A 15245-nucleotide genomic window follows, 5' to 3' on the forward strand; every position below is an offset into this window, starting at 1 on the left:
TAATTAAAATTAAAACGTGAAAAATATTTGGTTTTGGTAAATTGATATTATTTGTAATATCAACAGCCGAGTTATATTTCAAATATACCATTTTTAGGAAAAAAACAATGGCTATTTTATTCAGATTAGACGTTTAAAATACAAAATTAATGTTAAAATTTATAAATTATGTAAGCTGCGCGTGTGAGGGTTAAAAACCAACTTTTAACTACAGAGTAGATGACCTGAAGGCAGTCAGGAAACTCGAAGCGAGCAATTCGATTTGGCCCAGCACTGAATAGTAAACATATGAGTCTAATTGTATCGGATCGTCTGTTGAGTGTCTACTGCACTCCAACAGTAGCTATTTCGTATGTACAAACGTGTACTATCTGGTACTATGCACCGCCGCGCATGGTATCTCACGAACCATCGCAAGTCAATCCTTTTCTTTAAGTAACCGAGAGTTATAGTTATGGACTTAATGATAACAGGATGAATTAGCAGGATAACCTGCACTCATAACACCTGACAATGGAGTCATCATCAACACATCAATATGTTTGACACCATAAGTGAAAAGAAGCACCCATGCACTCTTGAAAATTACAAGTGTCGATTGTCATACGCCAGTTGAATTTTTGTTTGATTGCATTTACAAACGTTTTTTTTACAAGGATCTCATTACACTTTTACGTGTTCTTCCTACCTTGAACTGTGTTCGTTTTCTTTTTTTTTATATTTACAAAATATTTGCTCAAGCTATACTTTATCTTTCTTTTTGTAATCAATTGTGTTCAAGTATGTATGCATAATTAAGACTGATATATATATATATGTGTGTGTGTGTGTGTGTGTGTATACATATATATATATGGCGCACTAGCAACATAAGCAATAAGCAAAACAGCTTGCCCAAGCATGCGACTTGTTAATAATCTGGAGCAGCAATCAACAAAACATTATCAATATAAATAATTATGATATGCTGCAGTGATAGATATTACAGTTGTCAGTAATATAAAACAAAATATACTAGGCTTTGCAAGAATGTTGATATTGTAAAAAATTGTGGCAGCAAGTTATTGTGATATGCATAGAAATCTTAAAAACAATCAAATTTTGCTATCGAGATGTTTGGTACTCCCAGAGATGCTGTGAGAGTCAAAGTTAAGGTAATACATTTATGGCTTTTCTGGAATCCTAAGACCGGCAAACATATGTTTATCTTGCCAAACAGTGTGTGAACTCATCTTGTACATATATTTACATTAAGATATACTCTATTTCAGAAGTGTGAAACAAAGCAAAAACCAGAGTATAGAAAATTTAGTGTGGACCCTCAAATAACATCGATTGAGGTTCTTCAAAGTATTTTAATAAAGGCATTTGATATTAAAGGGTTAGTATTTTATATTTACTCCTTAAGCTTACAATAATTAGTATAGTTCACAAATGGTCTCTAATTTCAGAGAATTTACAATTTCGTATAGAGCAATAGATGATTATGGGGCAGAGACATATTTATTTCTTTTATCTGACTGGGACCTTGATGCTGCTTTTATAAGGTAGTATCATATTTTGCATATCATGTCTTTTGTTCTGATCTCTTAATTATTTATCACACTTATTTTACAGTGCATCTGAACCATATCTTTATCTACAAGTAAATGTGAAGCCTTTTGGGGAAACCAGTGAGTGTGAAGGTGATTGGGAACATAATATACAACATGTGGCATCTAGAACCGAACTGGGTTTTGCACACAAGGCCCCCAGATTACCTGATATTATTATGAATAGAGTAAATATTAAAAAATATAATTTAAAAACTACAATGTATGCATATTTTCATTTTGCTTTTTGCTATTTAGATGGAAAAAACTTTAAACTATGTACAAAAGGCATTAGGCAACTTTGGTGAAGATACAAGTGCTAGTGCACAACCCCCTCTTCCTCCTTTAACAGATGCTGAGTTTCGCAAGTTTTTAGATCCTATTGGGCAAATTATACAATCCAAAGAATTGAGAGCTGTAATTTATTTTGGTGGTATTGAACCCAGCCTAAGGAAAGTTGTTTGGAAGCACATCCTTAATGTATACCCCGATGGAATGTCAGGTAGGGAGAGAATGGATTATATGAAATATAAAGCTCAGGAATATACCAATCTCAGAGATGCTTGGAAAAATTTAATGCAGAGTGGACAGAATGTTGGAGATTTAGGTTTACTTTTCGATTATAATCATATACTGCATATTGTAAGAATGGTAGATTAAAAAATTTATTATTTCATTGTAGCATATGTCACAAGTATGGTAAGAAAAGACGTTCTCAGAACCGACCGACATCATAAATTCTACGGTGGTTCGGACGACAATCAAAATACGGCGAGTCTTTTTAATATTCTCACAACGTATGCTTTAAATCATCCTTGTGTTAGTTATTGCCAAGGAATGAGTGATCTTGCCTCACCGCTTTTAGTTACTATGCGTGACGAAGCGCAAGCTTACATTTGTCTTTGTGCACTTATGAAAAGACTTCAGAATAATTTTATGCTTGATGGAATAGCAATGACTACCAAGTTTGCGCACTTATCCGAAGGTATGTAACAAAAACTAAAAAGATTGGTGGTTACAAGTTTACCACTTGAACTTTTCATTTGTGATTTAACTCGTCAGGTCTTCAGTATTACGATCCAGAATTCTATGCATATCTCAAATTGCATCAAGCCGATGATCTATTATTTTGCTACCGATGGTTACTTCTTGAAATGAAACGCGAATTCGCACTTGACGAAGCAATGCGAATGTTAGAAGTTTTATGGGCTTCCTTACCGGCATCGCCCCCACCCAATGGAGAACTTCGACTGTTTGAAGTTAAATTTCCACCTCCATCACCACCTCCCAGCCCAAATATCAAGCAAATCAGAGAAAATGCTTACACCAAAGTTTGCGCGCTGCGACGACAAAGTTCATCGGCAAGCATACACAATGCGAGAAGACGAACTGTTAGCACGAACGACGCTTTGCAGGAAAGTAGAACGAACGAAACTCTAGGTCCAAAACGGTAATTTATTGATTTTTTAATTCAACCAATGTTCCTATTATTGAATTGACATTTAAAAGAATACAATTTACATAACAGAGCAACGCAACAACCACAATCAGAACCGCAAAATGAAAGTCTGGACGTAAGAAGAAACCGCAAAAATACTCCAACCGAAAAGTGCCTCAGTGTAGACTCAGCGTCAAGTCAAAAAGTGAACAAACGAGTAACATCATTGCTGGACCTAACCGAGAAGCTGGGCTCTTCGAGTAATCTCGACCAGCAGATGAAGAATCAGGCGACTAAATGCGCGCGTGTCGTTAAAAATCTCAACGAATTTTTAAACTTCAACAAAAGTAGGATCATGCCAAGCGAGGAGTGCGAAGTTGTGACAAAAGTTACGAACGAGGAGGGTGTTATTAGTCATATAAAGGATGAATCAAATTCGCCCGAAGATTTAACAGACTTTTTCCCAATGACTACGTCCATGACGAGGGAATTGCGGCTTGAACTTGAATCTCTTGATCGACAGGTAAATTGATAGAGAACATGTAAATCGTGAACACATTATAAGATATTTTTTTAAATGTAGGTTTTCGGACCACCGCCGCCAGTCACTGAGCAAGTTTATGAATGCACAACGCCCAAACAAGAAAACGAAGTAGTAGAGAGTGAAACTGAACGAGAATTACCCAAATGTAGCCCAGCCATGGACGTCTTCGTCTGGGAGAATCCTTTACATGTATTACAAAACAAAAACAATGCAACGACCCCCGATGAACAGGCTGATTTGGAATATGACGGTGAAATTTTTGAAGACCAAAACGGAGTCAAATCTGTTACACCTATACGTTTATTAAAGCGCACAACACGGTAACGCACTTCGAACAATTTGCATTCTCAGACATAAAATAAGATTTTGTTGTGATAATATTGAAAAGTATAAATACAACTAATATGATTGTAATTACAATGTATTCCATTAACGGAATGAAACGTTATTTTTGAATTAGGTCCGAAGAAGTTTCGGATAGTGATGGGACAGACAGCTGGCCTCAAGAGCCAATTCTTCCCGACACAACGCTAGCAAATTTACCCCAAGAGCATGCTGAGGAAGCCACCGAACTAACGAATCTTATTCCTGCTGGCACCAGTATTGATGATCATCTCGGCACCGATAACTTACCACCTCCAAGTGAATTCGGTGGTGGCAATCCTTTCTTAATGTTCCTGTGTATAACGCTGCTGCTACAGCACAGAGACTTTGTTATACGCAATAAGATGGATTATAATGAAATGGCAATGCATTTTGATAAAATGGTGCGACGCCACAATGTGACCAAGGTGTTGAACCAAGCCAGACAACTATTCGCGGGTTACTTAAAGAGGCATGCTAGTAAGTCATCGGAGTTTGTCAATGTATGAAAAATCTTTATTTTTGGACTTGTGAACAGGTCATAAGATCATTAAAACCTAAAAATAGACGTATTAATAAACTTGTTTGGGTTTGAACATTATTATGATTATGTAGCCAATCGAAAACGAAGCACATGTCTTATAGTTTCTTAAAAATAGAACCTCATAGATTTTTCAGAATAAAAGAATGCAACACAAGTATTTCCAAAGTACATTATTATTTCAGATTAAATTCCAATTGTTTTTACGATTTCATTTGCATTGCTGTAAACGATCGATTATTCCAATTACCGAATAATTTAATTTGTGATAATTATGCTAAATTTATTTTACAAAATATGTACAAAGTCAAATAAAAATGGAGATAAAATATTTATTAAACTAATAACAATTTGTTTCAATTATTTTTTATTTCTTTTTTTACATCAAAAGATTTCATGTTTTATCAATCGCTGTAGAATATTATCATTATAATTATTAAATATTGAATCTTAAGTGTGTAACGAATAATATTGAAACTATAATACATCAATAGACATTTATCGAAGTATCATAAAATTTAGTAATACATTGCTATTCTTTAAATTTTATTTTACGTAAAACAAAATGAAATACTTGCAAATTTACTCGCATAAACTGATTTACAAGAATTTCCATCAGCATGATAAACTATTTACATTAAAATTACTTTATTTGCGCCTATTGCCACCTCCAGCCAGAATAGTAAGAATTCTAACAAAAATATTGATGGTGTCCAAGTAGATTGAAATAGCGCTATAATATGAAGTATATATTTATTAATAAGCAAACTACAACATTAATTTATTATGTACTTCAAATAAACTGATGAACTTACTTGTTAATTGGATCAAAGGGAGCGATGGAATATTGGTTGTATTGTGGTTGAGTCTCAGCTCGTCGTATAATGCGTTGAGTGTCATACAGTAAGAACATGGAAAACAGGATTAAACCACCGTATAGCGCAATAGAATGAAGGCCAGCACCAAAAGCTGTTGTTGGTGGTAAGAACATTGTTCCAATAGAACTGCAAAACACCACTCCAAGACCGATAGCAAGAGGTCCTCCCATATTTAGGAATTTTTCACTAGGAGCCGAGACTGCTACAGCTGACAGACCACCAACCACACCAGCTGTATACCAAGCAGCCCTCATGACAAGAGTACCTCCAAGTAAACACATTGGTGCCAAAACTGCACCAACAACTGCTGTATGCAGTAACCAAGCTGCTTGTTTAGCTCCAAAACCTTCCTTGTATGGTATACTCTGGGCCACCATCCCTGTACCAATCATTGCTGCCATTGTGCCAAATAATGCCATCCAACCTTGTCTCATGACTAGATTCATCATAGCTGGAGATCTCAAGCAAAGTACTGCTGATGCTGCACTTGTGAGTACTGAGGCACCAAAATACATGTATGTTGCTTGAATACGGTCTCTTACGTACTGAGGCCATATTCTGAAATAAACAGATTATTATTACATATATTATTGCAAAACTTTTACCAAATTGTTCTTATGTTATGAAATTTATATTGAAAGATAGTAGAAGGTGCAATCACACAATTTACAAACTTGTTTAACAATTTCATTGTTGTGTACACAATAAATATATTATGCAATCATAAATAATAAATGTTAATCAGTGAACAGATATATAAATTTGCTTACCCAACTTTATCTATGGCACCTGTGCCAGATGAGAGACCCAGACCATAGAAACAAAGTGCTCCAATTCCAAGAGCAGCACCTCCAGCGACAGCTCCTTTTCCAATGTTGAATGCTTCACGAAAAGAAGCATAGTTGATATAAATATATGCAATAGCACATATTGCATGATTCTATGCAAGATTGTTGCTTACTAACAATTTAGCTAAATTAAATAGGTATAAAAAAAAGAAAATTAATTACCTGTTTCTCCAGCTGGAGCCATAACCTGCTCAGTGATACTGGTACGTTTTCTAGTTGACCTTGCAAATGTACTACGTCCATCATTAGATAAAAGTCTAACTGCTTGGAGTTTTGTGAGTTGAGGTGTGGCTGATGGTATTTTGAATAATGTCTTGGCTTGTGGTACAAGTGTACCTCTACACACTTTTAAAAGTAGCATTTTTCAAGTATTGTCTTTTATCAATCACTGTAAAAATGTGAAAAGCATAAATAATTATTAACAGAAATTAAATACTTCATAATTTGATCAAACTTTACGAATAGTAATATGCAGTGTTTGCAATATAGAAAAGAGTTAATACTAGAGGTTACATGTCTAGTTTTTATTTGTTTTGAAACTATTAATTTTTAAACATTCTAATCGTTAAATAAATGAATGTTTAAAAACATATGAAAAAGCTAAAGATTAAAATAATGATTCAGTAGATAAAAAAACCAACGACGTAAATGATACGTAAACAAGTGAAAACTGATGCAATGCGATGAATATCTGACCAATGAATTATTGTCAATTTTTACATGACAACATTCTGTAATTATATATAATATACTTGTGCATAAATTATGCAATTACCTCGAAATGATTATTTCTAAAAAAAACTTTTCAAGATGAGATCGAATACTCTCGAAAGCGACTACGGAACCACTAGACTACTATACTGATACTCTGATATAGTTTTTTTCAACAGTTTCACTGTTCGTCAGCCAAACGTCAGTCAATTACGCATGCGTCATAACACTAGCGCCTCTTGCAAAAGCTTTGAAAACTAAACGTTGATAAAGAATTCAAACATTTCAAACCTAAGTTTGGAACATGACCATGTTGTTTCGACGTTAAGTTCCGCAAAGATCGTGCAGTAAAAGATTAGCGCTTGCTGTTTCGATATATTTATTATATAAAAAAATTAATCAAGTTTTCAAGTAATAAGTGTAAAATCATATCTTCCAATTTATAATACTTAATAATTGAACTAAAAGAATATTATTTTTCCTATTATTTTTGTGGCATTGAAAACAAAAATGATTAAAGAATAGCATGTTAAGGATGAATACAAAAACTTGTTCCAGCGTTATACATTTACTTGTGAATGATTGTCAGAGAAAACTCAAGCAGATTTCACGCGTTTAGTAAAGATAATTTCTTATGTCTAAGAAGTAATAAAAAGTTATCATGTTTTTACAAAACATTACTATCATTTTTAGGAAAAAAGAAAATAATCATAAAATTACTTATAATGAAAAATAGGATGAAAGATGTCAAAGGTAATTCAAGCATATGGAATCTATGATCCGAAAGGGTAGGTGCTTTATTTCTATCGTTTTTATTTTTTGTAAGAAATTTTCATGCTTCAAAAGATGTTCAGTACCTAAAACACAAATCACGAAATACTTTGAATACTATGTATTTCGAAATACTATTATTAAAGACATTATAATATACAATTTAGATCCTGAATTCTTGGATTGATTTAAGCAATTGTTACATTTTACTAACTTTAGAAAATTTCAAAGTATTGTTTAGAGTATTAAAGATAAATTCAAATTTATCTGTAATCATTTGAGTTGATGCACTATCATTCATCAGATATTGTAAGAAACTATTCATAATATGATTGATCGTCAAGCCTAATATTTGCTCTTCTCGCGTGTCTACTCATCAAAATCTAATGAACCATTGATGCGCGCCTTTGCGTCAGCTTCAACTAGGACTGACCTTTTTATATGAAAATAAAAACTATCTTGATGGCATGGAGAAAGCAGAAAACTGTTTCGTGAAAATGAGCTTAAAACTTAAAAAATTACATTTTTTTCTTAAAAAAGTAATTATTGCAACAAACTTTTAGTCGAGTGAAATGATAAAATCATAGTTATTCATCGGCGCACCTATAAAAAAATCTCGACTGTTAATAATTTAAAAATCTACAGTTTTGTTTCAACTAATAGCCTCAAGCAAAGTTGCAAAGTATAAAATAAAATAAGCGTGTATACGTCGCTATACACACACACATATATGCACACACACACACACACACACACACACACACACACACACACACGCACACACACACACACACACACACACACACACACACACATACGCGTACATATAAACAAAAACAAAAACAGAAAGACAACTGTAATCCCACGGACACGTACCGAGGCAAGTAGAAACAGTTGTAACAAGCCAGTTGCAACGAACGTCGCTCCATTTTAGCCACTGATTGCCACAGTAGAAAAGATCAACGTGTCAGTCGTCCGTTTCTACTAACGCGCACCTAATGGTTCTACCAAAATTGTCGTTTAAGCAGAAACTAACGTCACGCTGGTGGCTTTTTCACAGTGAGCAAAGACACCCACACGTGGGCGTGGTCCTTTCAGCCTTTTTTCCACATCAACATATATATATATATATATCACAGCCGCGCTTACGTTTCCTGCTGCCTCACGCGTTCGCGGATATACATTTTCATTGCTTTTCACGCGCTGTTCATATCTTCTTTCATTTATCTTTTCAGCGAGAGCAAACTCGGAATCGGAACAGTCAATTTAATTCCAAGATTAAGAAGCCGCTTGAAAAAGTTTTTGTCTTGTTTGTTTCTTTTCGAAAGTGTAACTTGTTTGGAGCTTTTTTTCGTCGAGGTTTTCTGCATTACTTGCTTTCACGAATTGTTAGTTTTTTATTGCCGTCGTCAATAAAAAAGAGCGAACGATGGTCGAAAATCTCGAACGGCTCTTTTACGCGTAAAAAAATACTTTGAAACACAAATCGGACTGGAATAAAAAACTAAAAAAAATTGATTTTCGATCAAATTGATGAATTACTCTCTACAATTACACTTTTGCGAAACGAGGGCGTAGCAGGCGCACAGTCAAAAGTCAATTAAGCCTGAGATATGTTGGAAAGATTCTCGACGAAAGCGTACCAAGTTCAAAGTATTTGCAATTAAAGCTCGCCGCGCACGAGAAGATAGCGATCCTGGAGTGAAAATCCATCGAAATCAGTTGAGCCTCTTAGCGGAACAAACTGTCTCCGAGTGAACTTGGCGTTTCGGGGGGATCGTTAATGAAGTATTGAAGCGGAACATTAATAGGTGCGCACGCGTCTCTCCTTCTTCCGCTCGTCGAGAGAGAGAGTGTGTGTGTGAGCGCGAGCGGAGGCGAGAATGCAGACAGAGAGAGAGAGAGAGAGAGAGAGAGAGAGAGAGAGTGAGATAGATAGAGAGAGAGTGAGAGAGAGAGAGTGAGAGAGTGAGAGAGAGTGAGAGAGAGAGTGAGAGAGTGAGAGAGAGAGTGAGAGAGTGAGAGAGAGAGTGAGAGAGTGAGAGAGATTGAGAGAGAGAGAGTGAGAGAGAGAGAGATAGAGAAGAGAATCGAGTTAGTACCGCGTGCGCGTGCCAGCGATGAGATTTGTCATTATCGTGGCGGCGCTTATTCACCTGTCAGCTGCCGGCGCCGCTGGCGCGTCGGTTGGCAGGTGTTGCCTGAAAGGTGAAATTCTTGTGCTAAACGACGCCGAATTGAAGTGCCGTCGACCAACGAACAATCAGCTGCAACAGCGCCGGCTTTTTGACGCCTCGCGAGACGTGAGTCTATTTTAGAAGTTCCGACTATTCTATTTTCACGTGTTCGTAAAGGCGCCGCGTGGTGCGACGCATATAGGCGCGTATCAAATTTGAAATTTATCTGTTATTTCTGCGGATCCTACGCGTGTCAGTTTTATAATTATCGCGGATTTTATGTAAAAAAAAAATGAATGAAACAAACCAGACAAACCAGCTCGAGGAGCGCAAGGCGCTTCCCGCCGAGCCAAGCCGAAGTCAAACGAAAAGCACCTAACGCAGTAATTAAACTCTTGGCGAATAAAACTTGCTGTTTCTTCAAGGACCAGGCAAATGGACTGCCTCGCTGCGGCAAGCACGGTCACCTGCGGCAAATCCTGGTCGACGACGTGGCACTGAACGAAGTGGCAGCAGATGCGTGCTTAGAGTTATTCCACGACCGGGCGTCGAGTCTGAGTTTCCCAGTGGTCGTACATTGTTGGCCGCAGCCGCCGCCGCCAACGATCAGGCGGATCCAGCACTCGCGGGTCATTCTGCAAGCGGGTTCGAGGTCGGCGCCGAGGATCGTCCAGCTGCGCAAGTGCTGCCCCGGGAGTGCGGCCTACGACCCCGAGCGCAAGCTCTGCTACGAGGCGAGCGGCGCGGATTTCCGGGCGCTCTTCGACAGGCTGCCCTCGCTAGACTTTGTCGATGTTCACGTGCACGGGCCGCCCCGCTGCCACGGCGCCGTACTCGCCGACTTCAGGGTCGAGCAGCTTTATCATTCCGGCACAGACACCACCAGCGTGATCACCGTAAGCCTCACTTTCACTCTGCTCTCGCTGGCCTGCTGAACCCAGCTCGAGATTGCTTATCAGCTGCTGTTGCCGCGGTCAAGTAATGCACGCCGAAGCGAGCGATATAACTATTAATCGCGAATTTATTCGGCTGATATTATTCACGGGAGCGAAAGCGGGTCGATTTTATTATCGGTCCGTCGTTCGATTCGCGTACGAAATTAATCGCCCGATTCATTTGTGCGAATGCTTTGTCGAATTTTTCGCGCATCGAATGAAAAATTCGACAAAGCCGCGAATAATTTAGATTTTTCTCGCGCAACCGTTATTCATTGTCAAGGCAATCGAACGGCAATGGAGAGCAGTATTTTGTCTGGCCGCGCCCCGCTTTCGCTAGAGAGATCCGTTGAAAAGTGCGGCTCTCGCGAGCTTCGGCGAAAGGCGCGGGCGTTAATAACGCAGAGCTGCGCGGAAAATCGGCTCGAAAGCTGCCCGAAAATAGAAAGGACGCGTGTGGCACAGAGAACGGGATGAAAATGTTGGTTTGGTTGCAAAACAGATCGGCATAACACAGAGGGGATCACTGGTGAACGTAACGCTCAGCGCGGACACAAGCTGCTTGGACAGTCACGGCGACCAGCTGACGGTGAGGCTGTGCCGCGAATCGGACTACTGCGAGGAGAACGTCTGCATAAGGAAATGCTGCGACGAGGGCGTGGAAGAAAAGAGGTGTGCAGCTGCGGCTTCCACTTTAGAAAACTTCAGCTACGCGCTCGCCAATATTAAAAGTTTGTTTCGTTTACCCATCTCCGTGGCTTCGGTCGCGTTATGAGATTTTTCTTTTCGCCAATTTTTCTCCCCCGTAATGAACGCAAAGCTACGCACGCATAATGTTCTTACGTTCTTGCAGATTATGGATTGCTCATGGGCATTCCCTGCGAGCTAGTTTATGATCCGGACGAGGAAATCGAAACTTGGTGGCTGGACGGCATGGGAAATGTCAACATGGAAGACAACGAAGATTCTTTCGTAGAGATTTTTACTCACATGAATTCTTGCCTAGAATACGAACGGGACGAGAGAGGGTTCAGTCCCATGCTATGCCTTCCGGAAGATGCAGTGGACCACACACCCCCAGAAAAGTATGCGCGCGCGCGTTTATTTTCATATAATTATAATTTTGCTGGAGAAAGCGTCGTACTTTCAAAGGCAACTTACGGGATCGTATATACGGGTCGACGAGATTCAACTTTCATCGGCAAAAAGTAGATCGATCTCAAACGCGCGCAACTTTTAAGGGCCTGAACTCGTAAAAAAGTTAGGGGGATCTGTCTACAATCATTAGCGATTCCTCGCCGAGTCGGCGAAAAACTGAAACATCGCTGCAGCGTGTTTGCTCGAGAAATGAAATGCTTATTATTCGCAGGTGGACAATAGGCGGGAGTTTGCAGACAATAAGCTGCTTCTTCCTGCTTCTAACGTTCACGGTTTACTGCTGCCTGCCGACGTTGCAAAACCTACACGGCAAAACGTTGATGTGCCACGTGGCGAGTCTGTGCGTCGCTTACGCAATTTTGGCCGTCACCGAGTTCACCACCAATTCGTTCGGCATCTGGGAGGACGGCATTCACGACGTCGCGTGCATAGTCATGGGTGCGCGCGCGTTCACATTTTAAAACTTCACCGAGGAGACGTCGATTCATTTCATCCTTTTATTTATTTATTTATTTATCTCCTTTTTCGCAGGTTACGTACTGCTATTGGCCTTTCTTTCCGCATTTTTCTGGCTTAACGTCATGTGTTTCGACATCTGGTGGACCTTTCTGTACGTTAGCATGCACATTTTTGATCTGCAAGAAACTGAGGAATACAATGCTCTTTGGCTCTCGACGATTCCGCTGTTTGTATGTTCAAACTCTGCTTGTAAACACCCGTCGGAAATAGCTCCCCCCAACACGTGCTCCTATACACGCGCGCGTGCACGCATACAAACACAGGGAAAAGAGAGAGAGAGAGAGAGAGAGAGAGAGAGAGAGAGAGAGAGCGCGCGCAAGTTTTTCAGTTGCACATACGCACGTCATTAAAACGCGAGATGCGCTGCAGCCGGCCTGAATTGCAAACAATGCCCGCGCGTAACTTTTTCCTTTATTTTTCTCTTGTTTGTTTCTTTTCTCGCTTGCAGTAGCATCAGGGAGGCTAAGCGCCACCGACAGACAAGCAGGTTCTTGGCCTACTGCGCATACGCCTGGGGATCCGCGCTCTGCCTCGTCGTCCTCTTGCTTAGCCTTGATCTCGCTGGCGCTGTGAAGGATGTCGTCGGCAAACAGAGATGCTGGCTCGAGCGTAAGATACGTTCGATAATAATTCGTTAACGGCGATCCCGTCGCAATTAGCTTAATTGACGCGCTACCTGTTCAGCGTATATATATATATATATATATATATATATATATATATGTAATTTCGATCTCGCGCTCACTCGTTTTTAATCATTCCACGCTGGCAATTGCACCGTTATAGAATTTTCGAAATTTCTGCTTGGCGATAATTGGAACGTACGGAGTCAATAAAAGCGATTACACTGAAATCCACAGAGCACGGTCTGTCGAGCAAGCGAGAGAGAGAGAGAGGAAAAAAGAGAGACTGTATCGGAAGCGAAAAAAAAGAAATTTCTTTTTTCATTTCGTTGATAATCCTTTTAGCGAAACAAGTGACCGAGATGTCCGCTGAAAATGAATGTTGTTGTTTTTTTTTTTTTTGAAAGTCCGCGCGCGCTCCATTGATTCGTTTGGGCTTGTCCTTTAAGCTAACCGAATTGCCGTCAATGAAAGTACAATCAGCGTCGCTTTTCTCGCCGATGCGACTAATCTAGATTAGCTTTGAGCCTCGGCCGAATTCGGATGGGAGGGCTGGTGGGGGGGAATTCAATTAGAAATCGCGGAGCTTAAAGGTTGCCGGCCGATATCTGGCGGGCTTTAATTACAACGTCGGCAGAAGCGGCGGAGAGTCGCGATCGATTGTGTCCCGCATGCCGACGCCTCAGCGCCCATTATTATGACTCATTAGGCTCGCGAGAATGCCGGTCATTAGTCTGTCGATTCGCGCACGAAAACTAATTGAATTCTCAAAGCAAAGTATCGTCGCGGGTGGCGCGCGCCAGATATACGCGCCGGCCGGGCATCGGGGCAGTCGGGGCGGTGAAGAGGGGGGGGGGGGGCGCTAAATCAGCGTCGCGCAAGCTCGACTTGTCAGTGACGACGAATGCGCGCGGCGAGCTTTTCGAGTGCGCTCAGCCGACATAAACTTTCTGCATGCATAAGCCCTTTAAGATACAGCCGCGGCGAATTGATTTTTCGCTTTCTGCTGCGCGGCCCCGTCTGCCTCCGCGTCGCCCGCTGCCGAAGCTTTTATAACAAGTCGTCGCGGCTTTGAATAATTCATCCTTCTCTGCGCCTTGTCCGCCTCACGCCGCCTCCACAGAACACTCCACAGTACACGTCGTCTTCTTCTTGCTGCCGGTCAATCTGACGGTGGTAGCAAATCTGGCCTTCTTCGTCGTGACCGCGCGGAGGTGCAGCAAGGTGAAGGCAGAAATCAGTCGCGTCATGGCCAACGATAAGTCTGCCAAGAACTTCCGATCCGACAGGTCCAGGTGACTATACGCGTTGCGCTGGCAGCTGCGATTGGCCGATTTGATTGGCCATCAATTCGTCTTTCAGGCTGATGATGAACGCGAAGCTGTTCGTGGTGATGGGCATCCCTTATCTGTTCGAGAACCTCGAGGCGCTCCTGGAGCACTACAATCTGATGCCTGACTGGTCGAGAGAGGTGCTGTACGCGGTGGACGTGATCACGTCTCTGCAAGGGGTCTGGATCTTCATCCTGTTCGTACTGAAGAGCAAGGTGTACGAGGCGTTGTGCAGGCGCGTCAGTTCGAGTCCGGCCATGCACAAGAGCAGGACAGGCAACACGCTGTCGGTGAACAACAACGCCAATCAACTGCGGCTTCGCAGCAGCGCGAGCAACACTTCCGTAACCTCGTGCTACCTCGCGAACTAGCGCGAGTGGTCGCCTGGACTAGAGGCGCGACCTGCGATCGTGGGAGGCTCTCCCGCCGAATCGTTGTATAATTTAACGCTGAGTCTCCTGCTCGAAAGGAGAGACTACTCTTGCGCCTTGTTTTTGACACCTCTCTTCCCTTGTTCTTCCTTCGCTGCGTTGCTTCTCGTTAATTATCTCGGTTGTGCAACGCTTCTTTCTTCGACGACGACGAGACGAGGCTAATGGATTTCTCTGAGAGTTAATTCTTTACTGGAAAGGCGAAGAGGCGCCGGGGTATGGGCTTTGCAACGCTATCCCTTTTGCCGTTGCCTCTGTCTCAGGAAGCGTGACGCAAACGCGCGAACGGCCATTGTGATGCGTGTCGATTGGAAAAGCCGTGTTCTATATGAATACTGAAGCTTGTACACTGTGTGGAATCAAATAAATGAGGTACTTTTCGACA

General features: G+C 40.9%; 3 protein-coding genes across 4 annotated transcripts; 2 read left to right on the top strand and 1 right to left on the bottom strand.

Moving 5' to 3' along the window:
- The first annotated feature begins 320 nt into the window (after positions 1 to 320).
- On the top strand, positions 321 to 4808 carry LOC131670736 (TBC1 domain family member 25). 2 transcript variants are annotated; one of them, XM_058946604.1, is made up of 10 exons: positions 321 to 1154; positions 1272 to 1381; positions 1452 to 1547; positions 1618 to 1780; positions 1851 to 2199; positions 2275 to 2577; positions 2655 to 3042; positions 3121 to 3553; positions 3614 to 3894; positions 4035 to 4808. In XM_058946604.1, exons 1-10 carry the CDS (start codon positions 1113 to 1115, stop codon positions 4444 to 4446), a joined length of 2577 nt encoding a protein of 858 aa, XP_058802587.1. In that variant the 5' UTR covers positions 321 to 1112; the 3' UTR covers positions 4447 to 4808. The 2 variants fall into 2 exon arrangements, with proteins under 2 accessions (XP_058802587.1, XP_058802588.1); XM_058946605.1 differs by having other exon boundaries at positions 1851 to 2094.
- Positions 4809 to 4877: 69 nt separating this feature from the next.
- LOC131670737 (growth hormone-inducible transmembrane protein-like) lies at positions 4878 to 7108 on the bottom strand. The gene is made up of 5 exons (XM_058946606.1): positions 6980 to 7108; positions 6367 to 6592; positions 6127 to 6238; positions 5294 to 5914; positions 4878 to 5211 (listed from the first exon to the last, which is right to left on the bottom strand). Exons 2-5 carry the CDS (start codon positions 6563 to 6565, stop codon positions 5127 to 5129), a joined length of 1017 nt encoding a protein of 338 aa, XP_058802589.1. The 5' UTR covers positions 6566 to 6592; positions 6980 to 7108; the 3' UTR covers positions 4878 to 5126.
- A 2698-nt stretch (positions 7109 to 9806) lies between these two features.
- Positions 9807 to 15177, top strand: LOC131670748 (uncharacterized). The gene is made up of 9 exons (XM_058946633.1): positions 9807 to 9989; positions 10289 to 10759; positions 11301 to 11529; positions 11652 to 11883; positions 12168 to 12394; positions 12488 to 12749; positions 12924 to 13084; positions 14222 to 14393; positions 14461 to 15177. Exons 1-9 carry the CDS (start codon positions 9807 to 9809, stop codon positions 14798 to 14800), a joined length of 2277 nt encoding a protein of 758 aa, XP_058802616.1. The 3' UTR covers positions 14801 to 15177.
- Positions 15178 to 15245: the final 68 nt, after the last annotated feature.

This window comes from Phymastichus coffea, unplaced genomic scaffold, assembly GCF_024137745.1.
Source record: "Phymastichus coffea isolate CEN01 unplaced genomic scaffold, Cenicafe_Pcof_1.1 PCOF00115, whole genome shotgun sequence".
Lineage (NCBI taxonomy): Eukaryota > Metazoa > Arthropoda > Insecta > Hymenoptera > Eulophidae > Phymastichus > Phymastichus coffea.